Source organism: Phascolarctos cinereus, unplaced genomic scaffold (genome assembly GCF_003287225.1).
Source record: "Phascolarctos cinereus isolate Bilbo 61053 unplaced genomic scaffold, phaCin_HiC Scaffold_726;HRSCAF=1367, whole genome shotgun sequence".
Classification (NCBI taxonomy): Eukaryota; Metazoa; Chordata; class Mammalia; order Diprotodontia; family Phascolarctidae; genus Phascolarctos; species Phascolarctos cinereus.
Window position 1 is genome coordinate 248,076,094 of NW_027556098.1, and position 26,594 is coordinate 248,102,687.

Below are 26,594 nucleotides of genomic sequence, written 5' to 3' on the forward strand. Positions count from 1 at the left end.
GATATGTACAGAAATGGCCCTAATGCAAAATCTGAAGTCAGGAAGTAATACGGATGGAAGAATGAGCAAATTTAAAATATATATATACACATATATATATAAAAATAAAATTATGAAGAATATTATGGTGATGAGGATGCTTAAGACACAGACCTACAAAAAGGGAATTACTTCAACACATCTATAAGCAAACACTCAAAGAAAAATACAGTTTGCGCAGAAGTCAGAATAAAAGTCCTAGAGAAGATAAAGCAAGAGTTAAAAAAAAAGCTAACAATAATTTTAAAATGAGAGGCACTAGGTTTTTTAAAAAACTGGGAAAGAAATAAGAGTTAGGAAAAAAATGAAACCTTGCCCAAGAAACAAACTTCTTAAAAATGAGAATGGATCAAAAAGAAATTAATAATTATGAGAAAACAAGAAATATTCAAAGCAGAGTCAAAAGACTGAAAAAAAAATGGAAGTGTAAATTATATTAACAACAACTTACATGGAAAAAAGATCAAGGAGAGATAATTTTAAGAATCATTGGCCTACCTGAAAGGCATGACCAAAAAAGAATCAAGATTTCACATTTCAAGAAATTATAAAAGAAAACTGACCAGCTTTCTTAAAACCAGCAGGTAAAGTGAAAAAATAAAGAATCCTCTGCTCACCTCCTAAAAAAAAAATGAAAACTCCAAGGAAAATTTCAACTTAAAATATAGAGCTCTGAGGTCAAAGAAAAAAAATAACATAACTAGAAAGAAAGAGAATTCAAATAGCATGGAGCCATAGTCAAGATTGCACAGGATTTAATAGCCATTGCTGTAAAGGGGTAGAGAGTTTGGAAGACAAAATATTTCAACAGGTAAAGGCTTTGTAAGTTCAAGAATAACTCAGCCAGCAAAATTGAGTATAATTCTACAGGAGAAAATTAGAGGACTTCCAACCATTCCTGATGAAAAAAATCAGAGCTATGTAGAAACTCTGAAACATAAACAGAGAAGTTAAGAGAAATATAACAAGGTAAACATGAATGACATGAATGAACAATAAGGGATAAACAAGGATAAACTGGTTACATTCCAATCTGAGAAGATGAAACACATGTACCTTTTAAAAACTATCTTTATTAGGACTCACAGAGGGAATCTAATTAGACAGTAAAACTAGGAATAGTTCTGTTTTGTCTTAAAGATTTTAAGAGAAGAATGCAAAGGGAGCAGGGAAAAGAAAACAACATGGGGGGGAAGGCTATGGAAAATTATCTCATACAAGTAGAAATCTATACAAACAAGGAGAAAGGTGGAGGGGAGAGGCTGACACTTGAATTTTACTCTCATCTGAACTGATCAAAGGAGAGAATACACACACACACACACACACACACACACACACACACACACACACCCACACACACCCAAATTGGGTAGAGAAATACAGTTAGTCAACAGGAAAATAGGAGGGAAAGAAGAGTGAGAAAGTGGAAAGAAAAAGAAGGCAGATTAAGGGAGGCATTAATGCTAGGCAAAACTATAACTAATGATATACAAAAATATTGGTAACTCTTTTGTCAAGGCAAAGGACTGAAAACAGAAGGCACTCAATAACTGGGGAATTGCTAAACTAGTTATAATATACAAATGTGATACAACACTACTGTACTACATAGAATGATAAAGAGGATGGTTTCAGAGAGACCTAGGGAGACTTAAATGAACTTGTGCACAGTAAAGCATGCAGAACCAGGAGAATAATGTATACAATGACAACAATACTGCAAAGACAAACAACTGAAAAATTTAGGAAATCTGATCAATGCAACGAACAACCACAATTCCAAGATGACTCATGATGAAACTCCCTTCAATAGAGAAGTAAAGGGCTCAGTGTGCAAAATGAGAAATATTCTTTTTAATATGGCCAATGTGGACATTTGTTTTGTTTGACTATACATGTGTATAAAGCATTTTGTTTTTCGAGCTTTCTCAATGGGAAAGTCTAGACAAACAAGAAGGAAGGGGTGGAGGGAGTGGCTGACACTTCATCTTCCTCTCATCTAAAATGACCAAAGGAGAGTACCCACACGCGGGTGCACACATACATACACATGTGCACGTGCACATATACACACAGTTGGGTTCAGAAATACATTCTATTCAACAGGAAAAAAGGAGGGAAGAGTTAGGAAAAAGACAATAAGTTCTGGTGTGAACATGTCGAGTTCAAGATGCCCAAGGGACTACCAGTTTGAAATGTCCAGCAGTCAGTGATATAATACTGTAATTCAGAACAGTCTAGGACTAGATTCTAGATCTGGAAGTGATCTGCATAAAACATATTCACTGAACCATGGGAGCTTATGAATTCACCAAGTAAGAGAATGAAAAAAGAAAAGACATTTCATAAACAAAGCCTTTCGGTACACACACAAGTGTGGGTGAGACATGAAGATCCAGTAAGAGAGACTGGGAAGGAGGGGTCAGGTAAACAGAAGGACCAAGAGAGGAAAATATCCTGGAGGTAGACCAAAGTGTTAAATGCCGTAGAAAGGTGTGACCTATTCCTGACCTATTGTTTGGGTAACCTAGAGTAAGTCACTTAATCTCTATGGTCCCCAGTTTCTTCATCTTTAAAATGAAGGGGGTAGAGAATATCAATGATGAAGCTCATTTCAGCTCTAAAGTTATGATCTCTGCAATACTGTCTTCTAGTCTCTGCTGGAAAAGCTACAATGATGGACTTGTCCATTACTCCCTATTTAAGTCAAATTATTCCATCAGAATTACTGAAAAATTTTTCATTATATTACAGCATGACAAACTCTGTCACTCAGTGACTTCCATCAATTGTTCCTCAAGGAAAAGATCTAAAACTTCTTCTATATAACTGCCCTTCAAACGTTAGATAAAGTTATTACATGTTCTTTTACAGGTTAAACATCTGCAGCTCCTTCAAAAAGTCCCTAGAGGTTGGGTTTTGATTTCCCTTAACATTTTAATTACCTTCCTTTGGGCACTCTCCAGTTCATTAATGTCCTACCTAAAATTTGGCACCCCAAACCAAACACAATATACCAGATGAAACCTCCAGATTTTTCTCTCTTTATTTCCAATGTTAATTCTTCTAATATCTTTTCCACATATTCTGTAATTACCAATATTTCCACTAAGGAGGGCAGAATACAGCTTCATTACAATGTCCCTTTTTTTGCGCTATTACACTTTTAGTGTCTGATATTAGATTTTACAATTTCCTTTTTTCCTTCCTTTTTATTATTTTTAAGCTGAATTCAAATATTCCTTTCATTTTGTTAACATATTACCCAACTTGATTCATCTTTTGCTTTTTATTCTATCTCACCCACTGATTCTTTAATTTCTTAAGGAATTCTTAAGTCTTTCATGTTACAGAAATTCTTCACTGAGTTGTAACTTTTCTTTAAAATTCCTTGGTGATTACTGAAGGATGAAAAGAAAAGGGTATATTTAACAAATGTGATGTAGGTATGAGCTGGAGATGCTACTGAAATGTAATCTATTATGATTAGGCTCAGGTATGGAAGTGGAATTAAGTATTTCCGGTGACATGATTAATAAGGAGTAAGGAGAAAATCTGGGAATGCCTTGAGGTTTTCAAGGATGGAGAAGGGAACATAACCTCATAACAAGAAGATGATGTTTTCACTGCAGGATGAAGGCTAGGACCAGGACTAACAGCATGGAGGTTTCAATATCTGGAGTTGATTCTTGCAGAGTGGGAGAAAAGGGGAGCAGGGCTGAACAATAATTAAGACTTTCAGCACTAGAGTAACTTTCTGTTGGAAGAGGAAAAGAAGGGAGAAGACAAGGATACCTTCAACACAATTATTCCTAGCATTTTTGACACGGGGGGTAGCAATATCCCACAGAATTTCTGGGCTTGCACGTGCTAGGGTCTTTCTATTTGTGCTAATTTGAGGGTAACACATAGGGCTGGAGCTAGAGTGGGAAAAGGCATCAGTAATCCTTATCCCAAACAGGTAGAGAGACAGCAAGTGGCAGATGGCTCTTGTTTTTGGTGATAAGCACTATAAACCAGGTCAGGGTCAGTACAAGCTCCAAGATGCTAACAGGAAAACATGGTTCCATAGGTAGATATGCTAGTAGTCATACTTTTCTCCTCCTACAGATGATTTTTTAAAAAAAAATTTCCCTTTACTTCCTCCTTTTTTTGGTGAGGCAAAAGGACAGGTCTGTTGGTATTTCTTAATCACAGGACCACAGCTCTGGAGATAAGAAGGGACTCCAGAGGACATCTAGTCTCCCTCCTTCATTTTACAGTTAAAGAAACTGAGACCCAGGGAGGGTTAAGTAAATTGAACAAACACATACAGTTAGCAAGAAAGACTGGATTTAAACTCATCCTCTGAGCACAGGGTCAGTATTCTTTTCCATCGTACCATGATGTAACAGGGTTTAGGCACGGCTGGCACCCCAGGAGTCATGCTTTTCCACCATTTTATAACATCTCTCAGAAGAACATTAATGTTAAGAATTTTTTTCTTTTTAACTTTTTTTGGGGGGGGTGTTTTTGTGTCTTATTTCATTTTTTCTCAACTACATGTAAAAAAATTAACATTTGCTTTTTAAAAATTCTGAGTTCCAAATTCCCTCCCTCCCCTCCCCGCCTTTCTCCTCCTCAAGAAGGCAAACAATTTAACATAGATTATACATGTGAAATCATGAAAAACATATTTTCTTCTTAGCTTCTAAAAAGCTTTTCATTTCACAATGAAGCCTAGAGTGTTTGCCACAAGTCAGTCAACAACAACATTTATCAAGCATCACAGAGAAGTTTCAGTACAGAGTTGAAATTCAAGGGGGATTGCCTGTAAATGGCAAAGAGCTCCAGATCCTCCCAAATAATCAACTCAAAAATTTTGACTGTACTAGTCACAAAGAAATACCAAGTGGATAAAAAAAAGCCTATTGTCAATACTATAAAAATACAGTTGGATAGACTGCTCATAGAGCCAGTGTACATCTTGGAAAGATATTACAGGTGAGCAACGAACTTGATAGGAATTGAATGGCAGGAAAGAGGAGGCTGGACTGTATTTGAATTTCAACTCTCAGAACTGAACTGTTCACCAAATCACAGGAGTCAAAATAGCACTACCTGTGAAGCTTAAAATAGTATAGGAACCAGTATATGTGACTATGAGATATATCCTGTTTCTTACATTATGAGAAGCTCCACATGTATAAATGCTACTTTATTTCCCTAACATTTAGTAAAGAAGTGTTGCTCAGAAACAATTACATTAAATTATTTTTATTAAAATGTAATTTAATTGTATTATGGAGAGGCAGCATGGTCTAACACAAAGAACACTAAAGTCAAGAGATCTGAATTCAAAATCCAGCTCTGCAACCAACTATCCTTGGGCAAGGCACTTAATCCCTTAGTCTCGGTTTCCTCAACTACAAGCAATAAGGTGAATGACTAAATGGCCTCAAATGTATCTTTCCAGCTCTAAAATTCTATCAGTTCAAATTTCTTACAGTTCAGAGGATCTGCATTCAAATCCTGCCTCAGCCACAGGTTACCTGAATAACTGGGCAGTTCACTTAATATTCCTTTGTCTTAGGTCATCATCTATAAAATGAGAGTGTTGAACTGAATGGTGTCCAAGTTCCTTTCCAACTCTAGATCTATTATCTTATAATCTTATGTTGTGATAAAATGAAACTAATAGAAAGGCTTTAAAAATTTTAAAAGGTTAACAAATTAACCAAGAAACACACAAAAACAAAATAATATTAGAAATATTTCATTTTAGGACTGAGACATATTTATTTCTTTAAAAGTTTGGACCTAAAAGAAGCTTTCCTCTTTGAGAATTCTAAAATATTAAAGAGCAAAGATACTTTTCTGCACCTTCTGTTTCATATCAACCTTTTACTGGAAAAAAAAATTCTTTCTATAAAGCCTAAAATCTTTTTCTTCCCTGGTTTAGAAAGATTTCAAGGAATAGGGTAAAGATTACCATGAGAAGATAAAACAAACAAATTCATTAATCTTCCCTAGCTGAACCTTCAGCATCCTTTGGCCCGATGTCCTTCAGCAGTTGTTACTACATCACAAAATCAAGACTTTTCATAGATCCCCCCAGCATGACCTTCTTATACACAAGACTACTCAGACAGGTCTTGCCCATCTTTTTGCATCTTTTTGGTCAGTATTGCTCATCAAGAAATGCCTCTTCTGTCAAATACTCAGTTCCAGGGCAATTTAGAACACCACTAATCACACCAATGAAACTCCATAAAATCAGCAATTTTTTATATGATATTTAGTTGTTGTTTTAAGATTTTTAGGGGGATCCTGATTATAATCATAACCCAATAAAGCATTAATTCAAATTTCCTACTTCTGTACATAGCTGAACTATTACCCCACCCAAACTCAGAAATTTCCTATATAATTCAAGAGCCAAAGACGTAATTAGGTTTAAGTGATTGTGTATAAAAGTTCCAAATATTTTCTTATTATTTTTAGGAATAGAGATTTATAAAGAATGGTATTCAAACAACACCAATCTAAAGAGTGCACATTTTTTTCTTGGCAGCAATAGAAGTTAAGAAACAGTCGATTTCATGCCAAAATATAAATAACATCATAGAAAGATGTGAAGTACATAGATAGGAACAGAGAAATACCTGTTCTCAATTAGAGTCAGGTGAAAACTATGGCCAACAGTGACCAAAGCCTCTCACTTTAAGCTTTCTTTCAACTGATAATTCTTAGATAATCTATAAACCTAAAGAATATACCCACCTAGCAACAGTAGTTCTCAATATCCTGCTTTTTCTTCCTGGCCTTTTTCTCGTCTCATCTTCCATATAAAAAGATAATGAATAAAAGCCTGACATTGAAATATTTATGTCATTTTTGTAAGCTGACTGTTTATGAAATTAAGTATTGAAAAAATTTAAATTTATTTAAAGTAACAATTCAAGAAAATATAGTTTAGATTTGTGTTTATACAACTCTCAAATTACATAAATTTGAAGTTTACATTTTAATCCTGGGATACTTTCCCCATATTCTTACCACTAACTGCTGCATGCTGCTTCAGATATTCTCGTCTCACATTTATATTTTTCACCAGACACTGCCTGGCATGTGCTCTTCTTTCTTTTACTGGGTCTTTCGCACACAGTGCACAGATTGCCATGTATTCAAGGGGTAACCGTAATCTGGAAAGGCCCTTGTGAAGTTTCTGAGCAAACACTTGTCTTACTTGGTAGCATTCATCCTATGGGGGAAAAAAATTACATTCCTTTTGTATATGTCATGCAAATAACCATTTAAAGAAAAGTGTTTGTTTTAGTAAACAAATATATAAACATATACACATTTATATATAGGCTATTCAAAAAGTCTTATTAAAGTTTTAAGCTTAATTATTTCAGAAGTCCAAATACTACAAACTTCTAAAAATATCATTTGAAAGTTTTTTTAAATTTTTAATATTTTTTTAGTTTTGCAGATTTCAAATAATCAGATTTTAATTTAATTTTATGTTCTAGGTGACACTTTCTCAGACCAGTTGATTGCTAAAGAAGGTTCTCTCTACATTTTCTTGCAGGGGGTCAGCTCAAAACTGTCGTGAAAGCACGAAAACCTCATTGTTTAGACAATCTTAAGGCTGTGGTTACAAATGCAATCCTTTTAGTCACTGAGTAACAGCTTATCAAAGCTTTTACAGAGTTCAAAAATCAACTAGAGCAACATATAGCACAAGATGGTGGTTATATTGAATTTTAATTTTTAAAATGTCAACATTTCTTTAAAATTTTCAAATTTTAAAAATATCTTTGAAACATTTAGATTTCTGAAGTTATTAAAGCTTAAAACTGCACTAAGACTTCTGGGATACCATCTATGTATGTGTGTTGCACACAAGCCTGCATGCACAGTTATCTGCTCCAACAACTAGGTTTTCTGTTTAATAAGCTGAGATGAAAGCAATAATTTATCTTAGACTGATCTCAAGACTAGGGTGTTTATCTTAGACATAAACTAATACCAGTCACAAAGTCTTAATATAGTTTGTTAAAATAAAAAAAATTTAAGTGATTAACAAGGGAGTTCCAAAAGCTCATGTGATAAAATATTTCAACAAAAGCTTAAATATATGGGTATGTGCTCAAGCAGATTCCTACTTCTGGGCAATCTGTCTGGGACAAATTCCTCTTTTGTCAAAGGGGAGAGAAAAAAAGAAATAAGTGTAGAATACTAATTATAACAGAATACCATATTAATTACCCCATTTATTCACCAAGTATACTAAAAGCAATCAAAATACTTAATTTCTCTTCTGTGTTTTCGTTTATGAGACAAAACATACAGGTTTTTAGTCCCAGGACCTAGCACTGGATGAACTTGGGTAAGTTATTTAACTTCTTAGACTCAGTTTCCTTTATCAATAAAATGGGAGTAATATTTATACTACTACTCATCTCACAGGGCTGAAGAATCCTAACAGGTAAATGATAGTCTAATGTAAGTTATTTATTTAATTATCTAATTAACAATTTACTATAAGTAAACTCTGGATGAAACAGCTGACAAAGCTAAGCCAGTGAATATAAATTACAAAAGAAGAAATAAAAGGGCTACTGTACTTTACTCTTATTCCTAGGAGAGAGCTCTACTAAATTATTTCCAAAAGCAAAAAAGTCTTCCACATCTATGAAAAATCAACTCAAAGGGTTTTGATGCTATAATTTTAGGATGATTTTCCCCCACCTTGAACAAAGTACGAAGCTACAGAGAAAATTCATTACTCAGAACTTCAAGGTACCTCACTACAGGGGTTCTTAACCTGGGACTCATGACTTAGGTTTTTTTCCCCCTTCAATATTTTGACTTCCTTTATACACTTGTATATTTTATTTTAGACAATTTTAGTCCTTGGGCTTCATTAGACTGAAAAGGGGCCTATGACATAAAAAAAGTTAAGAATCTCTGCCTTACAAAATTTATCCAGTCTATACCCATATAAAAGAGATTTTTCTGACTTAACAGTCCCAGACTGACAAGAATGTGGAACGGACACATAGGATAACAGCTGGGGATGTTACCAGGGCAATAAGCAAGGAGAAGCAAAGTTCAGGTCCCCCAGGAATATGTGTATGAAAGGGAAGGGAGAGAGGAGGAACATGCCAGTATCCTGGAAAACACGGTATAGTGGAAAGTGACTTGAACTCAGAAGACCAGATTCTGCTACTAACCATCTTCAGTAAGTCATTTGGCTTCTTTATGCCTGTTTCCCAGAGATGGCTTCTAAGGCCCTTTACAAGTTTAAACCTATTATCCTAAGAGCTAAAAGATACACATCTATAGCTAACTATGTGTTTTCAAAAGTTGCTCTAAGGGAGTATCATTTTTTTAGTTTGGCATTTCACCAAAGTAAGCTATTTGATTTTTAAATCTCAATAATAAGGATAAAAAAATCTATTTATGAAATTCTCATAAAACTGAAGCAAGCTTAACTACAGAAATGCCATTTAAAATTTTAAAGAAACCAAATGTTTTATAGCTCATAACTATGCCATATGTGATAGCAATATCCTGGAAAAAAAAAGCAGCAGTTCATTCAATATTTACTGAGTATATTATGTGCACATCAGAATTATTAAGTATAAGGAACTGAATTTCTTAAATGCTAAAACAGCAAAACAAATCTTAGGTGGTGACTTTCAAAATAAAAAGTCAAATGTTTCATTTACCTCAAATTTCCTAGGTACGATAAGTATCACTTGAATTTACTCTTTTGCATTAAAAATAAACATAACATACTCTTAAATATCTCAGAAATAATTATTTTAGTTTCTGTAATTTCCAACTAAGGTCCTAGGGCTGATGTCTTATCATAGTGTAGACAGAACTCACTATATTATTGAAGGCTAGTTATTCTAAAAAAGTAGAAGCTGATAAAGGCCCTACCACATGGGAAAGGCTACAAGCATGGGCCAAGAAATAGAAGGTAGTTTGAGGAATAGCTGAGTTCACCAAGTGACTTGAAATAAGGTATTTAATTTCAGCCATAGCAACTCATGAAATTGTTCAACCAGGCATATAGGGATTGTGGTCTGTCTTGGTAGAGGGAAGATCCAAATAATGAAATTATATATCTTCTAAAATATTAAAGTCTATCATAATATTTCTTCTGCTTTAGTACTTTTTGGTTTAATTTACTTTTTCTACTGCATTAAAATATATTCTATTATCTGGAATATTCTGTAGATTTCCAATGTTACTTAAAAACTTGAGCAATCAAAGATACTGTTCTTCAATTCTAGGACCCCAAACTAAAAAAAACCTTAATATAGCACAGTAGAAAAGTACTTCATTAAAAATGACACTAAATTAAAAAACCAATGGTAGAAAGAGTACTCAATTTTAAGTGACCCAGTGTTCAAATCCTAGCTTGGTAACCTGTGCAACCTTGGGTGGGGTTACTTAATCTTTCTGGTTCTGTTTCCTCATCTATAAAATGAGGGAGTGGACCAAATGGCCTTTAGGGAACCTTCTAATCCCTATGATCCTATCAACTACTGTACAGACTATTCATTGTACTATTGTACTATTGGTATAACCATAGTTGTCTGATGGTTTGATGTGTGAACTTTTCTAGAAAGCAACAACTGAGTGACTCCTATTCCAATAAACATTAATGTAACACTCATCACATAGTACTATAACCAATTTTTATACTGATTCTACTACTGCTTATGTATTTCCACTCTTGAAGCTGTATTCCAAAAACTGAAAAGGATACTCAAAAATACCCAATCAAGAATTTGACTCCAAGAAAACAATACTGATCACCCAGCTCCTCCATGTGTGTGTGTGTGTGTGTGTGTGTGTATGCATGCACCCACACGTGCACACATACACACAAACACATATAGACACATCCTATCTAACATTATTAATTGGCTTTGCAATAATGCATTAGTTGAATCTTTAGACATTCTGACTTCAATTGCTGGTTAAGCTACAACAGAATTTCAGGAAATTATGATGAAGTTTGGTGTTATCTCAAAACAATATCAATTAGGGAACATTGTATGTGACATGTTTGGACAGTTTTTACTGTTTATTTTCATAATTTTGAAACAATTATTTTTCTTACTATGTGGCTATGAAATAGTTGCACAGAATGTATTATGGACCCAATTATCTGACATTTTATGCAGTTTTAATTTCCCCCAAATCTCATTTTTTCAGTCTAGCCTCCAAACTCTGAAACAAAGAGCTCAAAGGTGTTCTAAGATCAATTATACAAAATACCCTCTTAAGAACAAGGAGGATTAGACAAAACTACAATAAGAAACATTAGGTATCAAATTCTGACAGAAACAGATGGAATCTCACTAGGTTTCTAAAGTATTGAAACATAAAAAATTATATATACAAAAGTGGAAGACAAGAATATAAGATTTAATATATGATCATAATGCACAAAATTCATAGTATAATGTATCACTGTTAATTTTTTAAAAAGTGACTGAAATTCTTATCTTTTTATAAAATATTCTAAAATGATAGTTTAAATAAAAAATTCACATAAAATAATAAATACTATTAAATGTAGAACCAAAGTAATTAGTACAGATAATGATTTCAATTCTTTAAGCTTAAAGTCAAAATAGTAAGTTCTACTCCAGATTGTATATATTACACTTCAATTCTTCAAGGACCTTTTATATTATTGTTTTGGCTATTTTCTCCTGAATCCAAACTGAAACAATTCTGAGCTTTATCAGGTGGTTTGATGATAAGTTGCTGTGGATTAAAAAAAAATATTTTGCCAAGAAGTAAAAAATACAGTATCAGAATAGGACTGGGGTGGCAATTATGTCATGCCATTTTGGTGACTAATTATAGAATTCTAACTTTTTCCATTCAGTGGACTCCTTTAGCAACACTTAAATAAAGTGAGTGGCTTAAGAGGTAGTCATGGAAATGGCCTAACACAGCAGAAAGAGCAAGAACCAGAGAGGAACTGTTCTCAAATCTCACCTCTGACACTTGCCACCTGTATGGCTTTGACCAAGCCATTTAATTTCCCTGGGCCTCCATTTCAACTGTCTGTAAATGAGAGGGCTGTGTGTGAGAGCCCCTAAGTTTCCTACAGCTCTAGATCCACTCTACCACCATCTGATATTAGAGAACTAAAAGCTCAGCACCACAGATTTAAAAAAGAATTATGACTAAGTTAATTAAACTAAAACTTCACCATTTAAGTTTTTAATCTATCTTTTCGGGTAGACGTTTTCTTAATGAATCCATAGACTATAACAGGTAGCCATTTTCCTTACATTGATAGCTAAAGCACATAACTGATATTGTTCTAATGTGATGATTTCATGGTAACAGGGTTCTTGAGCCAACTTCACAATTGCACTTCCAGCAGCTAGTCTCAGACGTGACATGTCTGGTTTACTAAAAACAAGAAAGAAGAAACATATTAGTTTTTGTTTTTAATTTTGTATACGATGTTGCTATTTCCTGGATCTTATTTTGTAATGATATGTAATATTTATTTAAAAAATCAGATTCAACAAATCTTCAATATCTCTCTTCTGTAGTAAAACATAAATCTATGCTAATTTCATGCTAATAGCCCTTTTCTTTTCCCCTTAAGAAATAATTTTCTGCTAAACCTAAAATACATCTGCAGACATGCTACATGCCATATGACTTTCGACACTGGGGGGGGGAGGGGGAGTGAGAGTGTGTGTGTGTGTGTGTGTGTGTGTGTGTGTGTGTGTGTGTGTGTGTTTTAATGGTGTTGTTAAGTTTGGTGAATTAGCAAGTTTCAATGCCTAATCAGTCAATTTATCAACAAGCACAATATGAAAATAGTATGAAAAACAATGGGTTGGTAATCAGGAAACTAGGTCTGGTCAGAACAATTTTGTTTGGCACGAGTAGTATGTCATTTCCACCTTTTGGATCTCAGATTCATCACCTACAAATGAGGAGGAGGAATGTAAATAAATAACTGATACCTAAAATAAATAACTGATACCTAACATGCTATGACTAAGCATTTATAAAATATCTTGTGTGAAACCAAACAGAGGAACTGCATAAAGAGCTGGTGCTGGAATCAATAGAATAGAACTTTGGGATCAAGTCATGCCTCTAACCCATCCTCAACTGCATCTCCACGGCCAAGCCACATAACCTCTAATTCTCTAAGACTAGAAGTAACACACCCTTTGTTGGTCTGCATGACTGGAAGCCGTTTCCATGACAGCCATTCATCCAAACAGAGGTCTAGCTCCCAAGCCAAACTATCCAGGGTTAAGTAAATATCTTTCCCATTAAATAATCAGTAAAATATAAAAGTCAAAAATGACAAATGACATCAGTCATACTTATGTGTGAATTTATGTAACTTTCCAAAGAATATACTTTGGACTGGGAGGAACACTTGTTTGGATGTTTATTGGAAAGTGTCTTTTGTGTCAAACCAAAATTAATTAATAAAAAATAAAGCTTAAAAAATGTTGGCTTTTAATAGTTGCCTGGGACACTGAGATACTTAGCAACTTGCCCAGGGTCAAACAACCCAATATGAGACAGAGACCCAGATCTTTTTAAACAGCTTTCTTTTAATAAAACTGCAGAGCAGATGCCCATCTACACTGATAGAGGAAATGACTTTCATCAAGGACTCCTTATATCAATGAAATCCCAAATACGATTTCTTTAAAAAGTGATTTTTAAAAGATCTAATATTAGCCAAAACTGACATGACAAGCAGTCTAATATTATCTCCCATTATTTAAAGCATTACAGTTTACCAAGGGCTTTTGCACCCTCTTTAGCATAATTATCCTACTTTACAGATAAGCAAATAAAGGTTCTGAAAAGTTAAGTGATTTGCCTGAGGTCGTACAACTAGTGGTGGTCTTTTGGCACCAACTCCAATGCTCTTTTTACCACATCTTGCTACTTTTTATTGAATAACAGTTTTTAAAATAGTATAATGGAAGACAGGGCAATGGCCAAATGAGCACTGTTCTTAAATTTCAAAATTCTAAAAATTACTTGAAAGCTCTCTTGTAGCAGTTTAAATGTAAATAAAGCACACATATAATAAATGGGATCACATTAATATAGTATTATATTTTATAAATATACTTGTGTGTATGTAGGCATATACACACATATACATACATATAATTATTTTGTATATTATACTTTTCACTGGTGAATTTAATATTTGTGAAAACAGTCCTTCATACCATATAATACATGTATTGCAAAAATGGGATATCTAATAAAAGAAAACCCATAAATTAAGGTCATGTTTGTAGTTCTGACATGAAGGAATATCATTCAATATTAATTAATGAATTATTTATTGATCACCTACTTTGTGCATCAGCATTTTGTTAAGCACTGAGACAGATTAAAAAATGCATGTTGGATCCTCCCTCTCTTAAGAGTTTATAGGCTAGCTGGCTTAGGGATGCTGTGCTTTCCTACCTCAGCCCCCTATTGTCCCATATTTCCTTCCCTGGGGGCAGGTATTAATTTCCTTCCAAGGTGATAATTAGCTAATTCAATAAATTAATTGTACTAATGTGCTAATGGGGTATAGCTCTAAAATTCCTTAGAGACTTTCCTCCAATTCTTCAGCCTTACACATAAATTAGAAAAAGGGCCTTCTAGAGACACAAACTTATTGGTCTTCCTTTGTATTATGCCAATTTATATAAATTGTTTCTGGAATCAATAGGAAATGTATACATATAACTACTTAAAGTTCATCTTCTGAAAAATCTAGGAATATTACCAAAGATTGTTCTTCCTTAAAAACTGCAAATCCATAATTTGTAGTAAATGATCTCTCTTCTAATCCTGATCACTTATGAAAACCAAAAACCATTCAATTTAACACCTGGGTTAAATAAATAATTCTAGTATATTTATGAAGCCCTGACAAAAAACTTCAAGTTTGTACAATTCATAAGTATTTGTTAAATTCAAGTCAAAGATTTTAATGACTGCTAGCAATAATAATCTTAATAAAAATCATGATTCTGGGAAGAGGTTATTCTGGTGACATAAGCACACATACGACAATGACCAAATAATTTGTCAATGACTTTATACTTCATTATTAGCAAGAAATTTTCTCATTAACCTCTCATTAAACCATAGGAAGAAGAGATTTGAGACAAAGAGACAAACCAGCAGGCTACTGCAACAGAAAGGTAAGGAAGAAATTTACCAAGGTAGCAGCAGCATCACAGGAGAGATGGGAACTTAGAGAAGAGATGTTATGAAGGAGAAAATGACAAGACTTAGCAACAGATTAGATATGGGGACTTAGGGGAAGAGTGGGAATAGAGGACAATACCTAACTTTCGAGCCTGGGTGACTAGAAAAGGATGGTGGTGTCCTCTACAGTAATAGGGAAGTTCAGAAGGACATGGCTTGGGAAGAAAGATACTAAATTCATTACCTTTGAACATGTTGACTAAGATGTCTATGGACATTTAGCTTTAGATTTCTAACAGGTATTTAGAGATGTAAGTCTGGAGGTTAAGAGAGAGGTCAGGGCTGAATAAGTAGATCTGAAGATCATCAACATAGATATTTCTATTGCTACCAGGCATTAAAAACTTTAACTTGAATTTCACAGCAATCCAGGCTCACTGGAATTATAAACCTCAGTTGACCAAGATCAAAAGCTTCCCATGCCCTCAAAGTAGCAATAGGAAACAAAGCAGTAGGATAAGTATCATTACTCATTTTATGGACTGATTTCCTGACTTGCTACAGAGTTCCCCCAAATTCAAGTACAGGTAAATCTCATTCTGAGTTGGTTATTTCATATAAAAATGTTTAGGTGACACAGGGACTGGCTGAATTCTAATATACAGCAATGAGTTAATTTACTAACATGAGAAGATTTTAGCATCAAATAATGTATTGTAAATGTATAGTAAAACAAAATGCATAAATAAATGGGGGAGGATGAAATCTTGGAAAGGAAAGGAAGGAAGAGAGAGAAACAGATAAATTAGATAATAACTGCAAGTATTCTTTAAAAAAATTCATATCACATATTCTATTAGGCTAATATTAAATAATGTTAGACTAATGTTTTTTAAATGACATACTTTCCTGAGCTATTTATTTGAAATGTATTTTTCTATTTAACAGCCCCCCACCCTCCCATTCAAAACCACACAACAAAGAATACCTACAATACTCTATCAATTCCTTTTTTTTTAAGCACAGAAAGAACTGTCCAACATTAGTCATTCTTGGGTTAGGTAATTAAGTAATTATGCTGTTCACATAATTTTGAATGACTGCATGCATACCTAATTTTCCCCTGTTCAGTTAAGTCTCCATCGCTATGCAATATTGTTGTTAATAATCTCAGTGTAGAAGTTCCTGATTTGCTGTGATTGTTTTTCATTCCTAGCAGCCATCGCACCATCATTTTAATGGCCTGAATCTTAAAAGACAAAAAAGAAAAAAAAGTTAACAAGAAACTACTGCTTTTTAAAAAGAATTTTCCAAAAAAAAAGCTAAGAAAATCATAAAATTCTTCAAAGACAGAGGACACCGTTATCAGTATTATAGTTTTTATTTTCAGGTTATAATAGGTAACTTCACTACCAATTTCTATGTCAGGGATGAACCATCTTCAAAATGTCACACAAGAGGTCTGAATAAGAACCCAAAACATTATTATATCATTACCTAACGCGCCCTCCCCCATACCAAGTGAACTACTTCCTAAGGACTCAAAAACCAAGACTCTAACCTCTAACTCCATTCCTTTGAGCCAGGGAGAACTGAGGTATAATAACTTAGATCATAGCATCAATTTTAAAGATCTTTTGGTGAAGATCTAAATGAGTTCCCCTAACTCAAAATGATGTTTACTAAATGATGACTAGAAAGGAAAAATGTAGCTCAGTGTTTGAAAATTTTAGGGCCAAGAAAAATGGCCCTAACAATAAACATATCTTATAATAAACTTATCATGATAAAACAGCACCAAACAACTGTGTGGTTTTGTGGAGGGGTTGGGGGAATGAAATCTTCTTATCTATAGCTAATAAACTAAATACATTTTACTTATTTTCTATACCTTCAATGCACATAAAATAGCATACATCCAATGAACAAAAAAAGTTTTGTAAGTAACAAACACAAGCATTAAGACAAACTAGTATGACAATAGGGGGCTAAAATTTAAGTTACCAAATAAACATACAAAACTCACTTTAACTAGTGTCTCAGGAGAAACTTCTTCATCAGGAACCCATAGTTTAGTCGTCTTTTTCCCTGGAAGCTAAACAAAATTAAGGCTTCTGAATAAAATATACCTATATGTGCAAATACACATATACAAATATGTGCATTTAGCTAAATCACTTAACATCTCTGAACTCTAGTTTCCTTGTTTGTAAACTGAAGGTTTACAAACTCAGAAGGTCCTTTTGAGGTCCTACCAAACTGCAAAGGCTCTGAGGATAGCCCCAGCAACTCCATCAACTATGGCCAGAGATAGGGAATTTGTGAGGGCTTTGTGAACCAGATGGCATTTAAGTTAATCTCGAAAGCAGGAGCTATAATTCAACAAGCAAACTGGGAGTGAAAGGGCAGAAGGTACAGGGCAAAAAAAGGTCACTGAGCCAACGATATATGGAAACAACGGGATGGAGGCAGGGATATAAGACAGAGCTAGAATATAAGGCAAGGCTAGATGGTAGAGAATATTAAATACCCGGATGCCCTTTGGTATCAGAGAGTGTGTTTAGTCATACATCTGATTGTGCTTGGTTTGACAAGCAGTCTCAATATGCTGTTTATTTAACTAAAGGTTATGGTCACAATTCTTTTATACACACAAAAATCTTAAGCTTTAACAGCTTAAAACTACATTAAGATTTTTGTGACATTCCATATACAAACATGTATATACATTCCATATACAAACATAAATATACGTATTTGTGTATATATGCATATATGTGGGTGTATATGTATATTTTATTTATATGTATAAAATACTATGCAAACTACAAGTCTCAGCATGTTATTTTAATTTGTATTTGATTTTTCTAATTATTGCAAAATATTCTAGATATTGAAAAATATATAAAACACAAGTCTAAGTCAAAAAACAAAACAAAACAGAACTATTTTACCCGATCATTCATGAGAAGATCTTTCACGATGAAAGTAGCTACCAAAGATTTCAAAGGAGCAGCAAATTGATCTGGTGCGAGAAGAGCTATGTGACCAATAGAAACCAATGGTGTTATGAGATGTTCAAGGTTGCTTGGATCTAGGCTTTTATGCAGTGGCTGAAACAAGAAATGTTATGTCAAATATTTATAGATTTTTCCTGTTAAAAAACACTTACCAGAACAAAAGGTCAGGAACTTCAAAGAAACCAGGGGAAAAAAGATGCAAAGGAAGTAGATTCAGCAGTATCAAACCTTAAACTATAAGACGAGAGCATTGTTGAAGTATAAAATGGATAATTTCAATTATTTTAAATTAAAAATTTCTTGTATAAGTAAAACCTATGTAGCCAAGAATAAAAGGAATGTAGAAAATTGGCAAAAACTTTCACAGACAATCTCCCAGATAGAATGTGATTGGGGGGGAATACGGCTGTGGTCTAGGAAATGATGAGCTGATTAGCTTTTCTAAATCTAAAATGATTTAGAAAAACATGGACAAGACTTGGACTTATGAAGGAAGATGCCATCCACCTTCAGAGAAACAGATAACAAGTGGAAAGAAGCATAGTATAGTCTTACATATGTGTGCATGAGTGTATATGTGTATGTTTACAGATATCTATGTATATGTATGTGTAGACACACACACACACACACACACACACACAAATCCCTGCTTAATTTTAGCCTTCTCTTTTGGAGGGGGTGCAGGGAAATAAAGTGAAAATACATAGTAGAGAACAAAAGATAACAAACTAAGGAAGCAGAGATAAGCAGGTCAGCTTTGAAAACAATATGTAGTATTTATTATACAGGTTTTCTTGAAGTGGAAATTTATTGTTTTATATTGAATCCTCTTATGTTCTGCTGTGTAGATGGCAATTTTTTCCTTTTCTCATTTCGTATTTAAGTTTAAAATAGATTCTAAAGTTTACCAAAAAACAAAACACTTGCCACATTCTACATTTTGAAAATTCAACACAAAAGTCTATTGTTCATTAGGTAACTGAATTTAATATTTACACGAATTCCAAAAATAAAAATATTTCAACTAAGTAGTATGTCAGACATAGACATGAAGGTATTTTTGTAGTAATCTCATACGAAGGATTTTAATAAAGATTGTTATGCTGTTAATATTATTTTAATAATTAGATGAAAGAGTAGTACAAACTTTAATAATCTATTAGCATATTAGAAATATTTTACTTAAATAAATAAAAGTATTCTGATCCAAATTAAAAATTGTGAAACTGGAGGCAAGAAAATAATTTGCCAGTGAGATGACACCAAAGTAAAGTCTATTATCCATCCAGTTAGACCAATAGGAAATGCCAATGAGTTAAAAATATAGTTAAATGGTTTAAATTTGTGTCATCCCAGGTAGCCTTCCTCTTTATTATTTCCCTTGATCTCCCAATTACAACCCAATTCCTCTTTTGCAGCCTGAAACCAAACACTAGGGAAATCCCTTTGAGGGAAGTTCAAGTAAAGAGAGTTGTTGAGAACCAAATCAGTTCATAGGTGAACTTTGAAAGTTAAAACATGATACTAATGTGAGATATTATTGTTACCAACAAGATCTATGAGAAAAAAAAAATATGGAGACCATCTAAAATTTTTTCAACTTCTTTCAATAAGAATTACCTAAATAAAAAACCATTTTCACACAACAAACTAAGCTAAATAAAAAATAAAATTATTCCTTAAAAATAAAATTTTGAATGCAAAGAATACAATATTTGTTAATCATAATTAATGGTGCTAAAGTCAAGTTTTAAAGTTTAAAAAAAGAGAATGGCTCTATAGCTCCAAGAAGTTTGAAAAAGGTAAGTAAAGGGATAATAAGAAGGAAAATGGGAGAGAAAGATGGAGAAAGAAGTAGTTACAAGTGAAAAAGATTAAGATGCTCCTAGTACACCTGATCACCATAAACTATTTATATTGTAATGATTTGGGTTAGACTTAGCGTATTTATTAAAAATTTTTATTTGGAAATCATAAATGCTGGTTTCCAGAGTTCTCCAGCTGGCAAAGTACCAGATAACAGCTTATATTTTGTGTATAATAAAATTAAAGTTCACAAGAAGGCTAAATATTATTCCAAACCATAAAGAAAACATTAGTGGAATATTTTTATTTGGTCTAATAAAATTATTCTATTTTATTTGGTCTTTATTTTGAATATATTCAAACTTTTTTTTTTAATTTCTGTGACTTCATCAGCATAAGGAACTTCTACTCAAGTTTACCAATTTACCAATGCAGAATGTCTACTGCTCTACAATTTGGAGTGTTAGAGAGCTGCCTGGAAAACTAAGCAGCATTTCACCAATGGAATCATTTTACCTTAATGAGTATTCTCCAAGGAACTATATTCAGCTAATCTGATGTCATATTTGCCACTATTTAATAATAGAAAATAAACTACTCTAAAGCAATTACTTGTTTACTGATGTCAATAGGTCATCTATGTTTAAAAAAAAAAACTTTCAATAAAACCCAGAGTTAAAAAATATGTTCCAACAGACTTTATTCACTCACTTAATAGTAGATCTAACTATAAACATTCAATAAGCTGCAGTGGTTCCCTACTGCTTCTAGGTTAAAAGAGAAATTCCCCTGACAAACTTTCAAAAGCCTTTCAAAAGCCAGAGGCATCTAGGTGGTGCAGTGGATGGAGCTCCAGCCTTGGAGCTCCTCGCCGGGAGTCAGAAGAACCCAAGTTCAAATCCAACCTCAGACACTTGACAATGGGCAAGTCGCTTAACCCTGATTGCCTCACCAAAAAAAAAAAAAAGCCTTTCACAACCAGGTCTTAATCTACGTTTTCAGTTTCAATTCACATTTATGATTCTCCTACAATCTGCAATTCAGAAAAAACACCCTTCACTGTGTTAACATACATTTCATTTCCTGTCTCTGTGTCTTTGCACTGGCCATCCCCTAATACCTGGAATGCATTCCCTCCTCACCTCTATCTAATAGAAAGCTTCTTGCCCTTCAAGATGCAGCACACTACTTTCTACATTCCTGATGCCCTCAACTTTTAGTGTTCTCACACTCAAACTCCCTTGTATTTAATTATTTTAAAACATATGTGATTATTGTATTGCCTGTTAAAATGAAGGCTCCTTGCTGGCAGGGATTGTCTTATTCACTGCATTTGATTCCCTGTTGCCTGTCAGTGTGTAGGTGGTTAATAAATATATGTTGATTAATTGAACTTCCATAATTACTTCATGTAAGCATTTAGATAGGGTGTGTGTGTGTGTGTGTGTGTGTGTGTGTGTGTGTGTGTGTAATTCTTCCTAAATAATTGTCATCAACAATAAAAGATATGGATTACAAAGCATAAGCAAATTTCTTTCCACAAAAGTCACTTTGAATTGATAAAAATCAATTTTAGAAGTTCTTCATATACCCACAAAAATGTATTTTCATAACTTCTGCATTGAGATCTATAAATTTTCCAAACACATGCATTCCAAAAATACTAGAAAACAAACATTCAACAGGACAAAATATCCCAAGTCTTGACCATATAGCAAAATAATACATTTGTATATAATTAAAAGGAAATAGACTAATTTTTATAAGGAATTTGTTTACCTCAAATATCTGTGCAAACTGTGTCTCTTTACTGGAAAATATTGCATGGATACAGTGAATAGCATATTTGGCTTGACGTGGAGGCCCTTTTTTAGCTTTGTGATGTAGAACTGGAAGCAATGCCCTAAATAAAATTAAGAAACAGAAAATAGGTAAATAGGAATGAAAAAATAGACATATACTTTACATTTTCTTGTATATGCATTTAAAGTATCCTAAGTATAGACAAATTTCCCAGAGATGTACTCAAAATAAATTTTAGTATAAATTCATGTGTAGTAAAAACTAAGTTTAAGGGTAATAGATTCTGCTTTTTTTCATCCTTTATAGATGAAAATGAGAAGAATGGATTTTTAATTACATAAGTAGCAATATTAAATATAACATTTATGACCCACTATTTCCTTTATCTGTTCAGTCCTGCTTTTCCCACCAGAGCTATGTTCCTATCACCTTATACTATCTATACAATGCAGTCTAAACTTCTTAGCCTAGCATTTATTTCAAGATCTTCATTACCTTGTTTGTTCTAATTTGCCTTTCTATTCTAATCACTTATTGATCCTTAACAGGAACTCAACATTCATCAATTTGGAATGTTCACCCAATGCCCACCATACCACAAATTCCCACACTAACTTTTTGCTTGGAATTTCTTTCTATCCACTTCAATTATCAAATTCCTCTCCTATCCTTCAAGGCCCCACTGATATTCCATATAAAAATACCTTCATTATCATGCCAAATTAAAGCAATCCATTCTTTCTCCATAGGCCTACTCCTCTTAGTTTGTACAATTTACATGGAAGTTATCCATATTGTTTTGTATTATAAACATTTGTCTTTGTTTCCTATCTCCTTTACATGATTATAAGCTCCTTAAAGCTCCTTATATTACTTTACGCCAAAGGAATACTTTATAAGTGGGACGCGATCAATGGGTATTTGTTGAATGAATGAATGAAAGACCTGTAATAAAGGCAGAGTGGCATAGAACTTTCAGTGAGGTCGTTTGTTATAGAGGAAACACCATAATACATTCATAAGACCAGGTTCCTCCCTTCATAACTGTGTGCCATAGCTTATCATCTGAATTTCTATTTCACCTCTGTAAAGTAGAAATACTACTTTCATTACCTTATCTTACAGCTTTTGTCAGAGAGGTGCTTTGTATACTATAAAATACTACACAAATGAGCTCTAATAATAATTTTTTAATAATAATGACATACAGTCTTCATAATACTATCACCATACTGATCTAAACATAGGCGATACTTTTTCTACTCACAGAATCATAAAATTTTAAAAATTGAATAGTACTTAGAGGACCCCTTCATCTATGCATAGGGCAAGAGTTCATGTCCAAACATGGGATAAATCAGATCACAGAAGATAAAATGGACGATTTTACTGAACTATGTCTACCATTTGACAAAATGGTACCACTACTAGGTTTATATTCCAAACACATCGAGGAAAAGATTCTCTCTCTGTCTCTCTCTCTGTCTCTCTTTCTCTCTCTCTCCCCGTGTGTATACACACACACACACACACACACATTTTTTTGAAAATTAAAAAAAAAGTTTTTAGGCAATTGGGGTTAAGTTGACTTGCCCAGGGTCACACAGCTAGTGAGTGTCAAGTGCATGGTCTGAGGCCAAATTTGAACTCAGGTCCTCCTGACTTCAGGGCCAGTGCTCTATCCACTGCGCCACCTAGCTGCCCAGAATATTCTACATATTAAAAAAATATATATGGTAACTCTTTTGGAGGTGGCAAAGAACCAGAAACTAAGGGGATATCAATCAATTAGGAAATGGCTAAATAAATTTTATTTTATAAACGTAATGGAATATTATTGTACTGCAAGAAATAAAGCTATGATTTCAAAAGAAACCTGGGAAGACTTGTATGAACTGATGTAGAGTGAAATCAACAGAACCAGAAGAATAATTTATACAACTAACAACAATGTAAAAATGAATAACTTTCAAAGACTTGACTCTTATCCATGCAATGTTTAATTATGATTCCAGAAGACTGAAGATGAAAAAATGCTACTCAACTCTTGACAAAAAGATGATGGAGTAAATATGCAAAATGAGACATACATTTCTAGACATGACCAACTGGAGAATTTGTTTGGCTGATTGCATGTATTTGTTTCAAAGGTTTTGTTTTGTTTTCTCTTATGGGATGGGGATGGGGTTGGGGTAAGCAGAAAGAAGGAGGAAAATTAATGTTTGATAATTGAAAAAAATTTTGATGGAAAAAAAAATTAAATGGGAGCCTTAGAGAGAGTTCTTCTATTAAATCTAATTCCTTCATTTTACAGTTACAGAAACCAAGTAAGGTTGAAGAATTTTCTCATGATTATACAGGTAGGTCAGTTAGGATTATGATTCCATTCAGTCTAACTATACAAAACCACTGCAGCGTAGTCATTCTGTTACTATCAATCCATGGCAGAAAAGATGGCACACTGTGGAAAGATTAGGAAAGTGAAACCACCATAATTTAAATTGCAAGAAATATATAAAGAAGTTTTTCATAGTAAGTATTTTAAAAGTACTTAAATAATTATTTAAATGTCTACTTTTTTTCCCATTTAGCGCAATTTTCTGTTACGGGTGAAGCCTAAGTTAAAAGGCAACTTCTATTTGGAACATGAGAGTAAATTTTCACAAGATGGAATCATTAAGACCTGGTACCTAGCACTGGACCAGATAAATTAGAGTAATTAATAAACAACTGTTGATTGATTATAGGCCTTAAATGATTTTAGAAAGAATAGTTTATTCCAATCATTTAATTCTAAAATCAGCCCCCTAAAGGTCAGACATTCAACAATTTATTATGCTTTTATATAAAATTCATATTTTAACGTAAGTCAAGGCAATTATGGCCCATATTACAATGTAGATAATGATGGGAGTTCAAAGAATGAATATGAACAAGCAGACATACAGTAAACCTGCATGAAGTCTTTTTGGAAAGATTCTCCTAGAAATTACAGGGGACAGTATCAACATCTCTTAAATGAGAGTTTAAGTGGCAAGTGATAATCTCTGAGTTGCATGATAGTACAAAGGCCTCAGAATCTAAGAACACTCATGATGAGATATCATAGATTCCCCATAATGTTATTCCTGGGAATACACACTACTGTAACTGTTTAGGGAAAAACAAAACAAAACAAAAACATCAAAAATTATCTTTCAGTATAAATAAGCTATTTGGATTTCCTGCCTTATGATGTCCTTTTGGTACAAATCATCTAGTAGGAAGAATTACACATCCACAAGTAACTGTCATAAGTTAGAAAGTAACTGAATATATAAAAAGGTAAAAGGGGCAGCGAGGTGGCACAGTTGGATAGAGCACCGGCCTTGGAGTCAGGAGGGCTTGAGTTCAAATCCAGCCTCAGCCATTTGACACTTACTAGCTGTGGGACCCTGGGCAAGTCACTTAACCCCAATTACCTTGCCAAAAAGCAAAAAAAGATAAAGAGAATGATTTGAGAGATTTCACCACTGAAGGGTGACTACTATCTAACTGTTTGGGGTATAAATAAAACACCTCTCTCTTAGATTGACTTGAATTATAGAAAAACTACACTAGAAAACAAGGGTCCAGATTTTTTTTTCTATCAAGAGTCACTGACTAAGCAATAAATGCTCACTGATGGCCATATGAGTGAAAAGTAATTTTACACACATGCATACATACATATATACTTGTAAATTCAATTTTAAAATTAAAAACAAGATGATAAAACATATCTAACAAATACAAATAATATTTTTAAAATATTCCACATAATAAATATTCAGGAGGCAGGAGAGGCAACATGGCTCTAATGGATCAAGAGCTAGCCTCAAGACTAGGAAAACAGGTCTCAGTGTCACCTCCGACGCACAGTGGCTAAGTGACAAGTTACTTAATCTCTCAGTACAACCCTCTCAGATTCTAAGCTTCAGAGAAGATGCCAATCACTGGTGGAAAAGGGAGTTCCCATCATAGGTCTTTCCCTAGAAGGAAGGAGTCGAAAAGAAAGAGAGCAGAAATGAAAGAGGAAAATAAAGTACTGACTTGTAAAAAGGAAGAACCAAGAAAGGAGAAAGAAACCATGGGAGTGTGACAGAGGGATAGCAAGGGAAACAAAGGAAAAGAAGGGAAAGGAGGAACAGGGAGAATCAAACTCAAAGTAAAATGCATTTTCACTTGGTCAATAAGCACCAAAATATACTACTGCATTCCAAAATACTGATTATTTCTGCAGGAATTTGTAAACAGTCCTTTAACTATATTGGAAAGTGTACTCCAATCTCCTCCCCTGCCCCCTTCAAAAACAAAAAAACAAACCATACATGCACATACCCCTTTTTGTATATTTTCTTACAAAATGGTCTTTCTTTTTGCTTGTATTTATATCCCTGTTATTTAGCCCAGTGCCTGGCAGGCAGTAAACACTTAATGAATGCTTGTTTCCTTTCTTCCTTCCTTCCCACTAAAGCCCGTCCATCCACCTAACATCCTCATTCCTGCTGATGGTACCACCATTTATCCAAGCCAATCAGACCTGAATTCTCAAGCATATTTGACTCTACTCTTTCCTTCATCATTTCCAAACTCAATCAGTTAACTTCTGTCAATTCTATAGATGTTCTAGGTTTAAGTATCTCTCTTCCTTCTCAACCT

The 26,594-nt window shown here is 33.8% G+C and overlaps 1 protein-coding gene across 1 annotated transcript in view; it reads right to left on the bottom strand.

Moving 5' to 3' along the window:
* The window catches only part of PDS5B (PDS5 cohesin associated factor B), a 205,615-nt gene that overhangs the window by 38,243 nt on the left and 140,778 nt on the right, over window positions 1-26,594 (bottom strand). Inside the window, 6 exon segments of the mRNA XM_078147054.1 lie at window positions 7,081-7,285; window positions 12,363-12,486; window positions 16,395-16,531; window positions 17,309-17,377; window positions 18,237-18,395; window positions 21,891-22,014. Of these exon segments, the coding sequence (XP_078003180.1) occupies window positions 7,081-7,285; window positions 12,363-12,486; window positions 16,395-16,531; window positions 17,309-17,377; window positions 18,237-18,395; window positions 21,891-22,014 (818 nt within the window).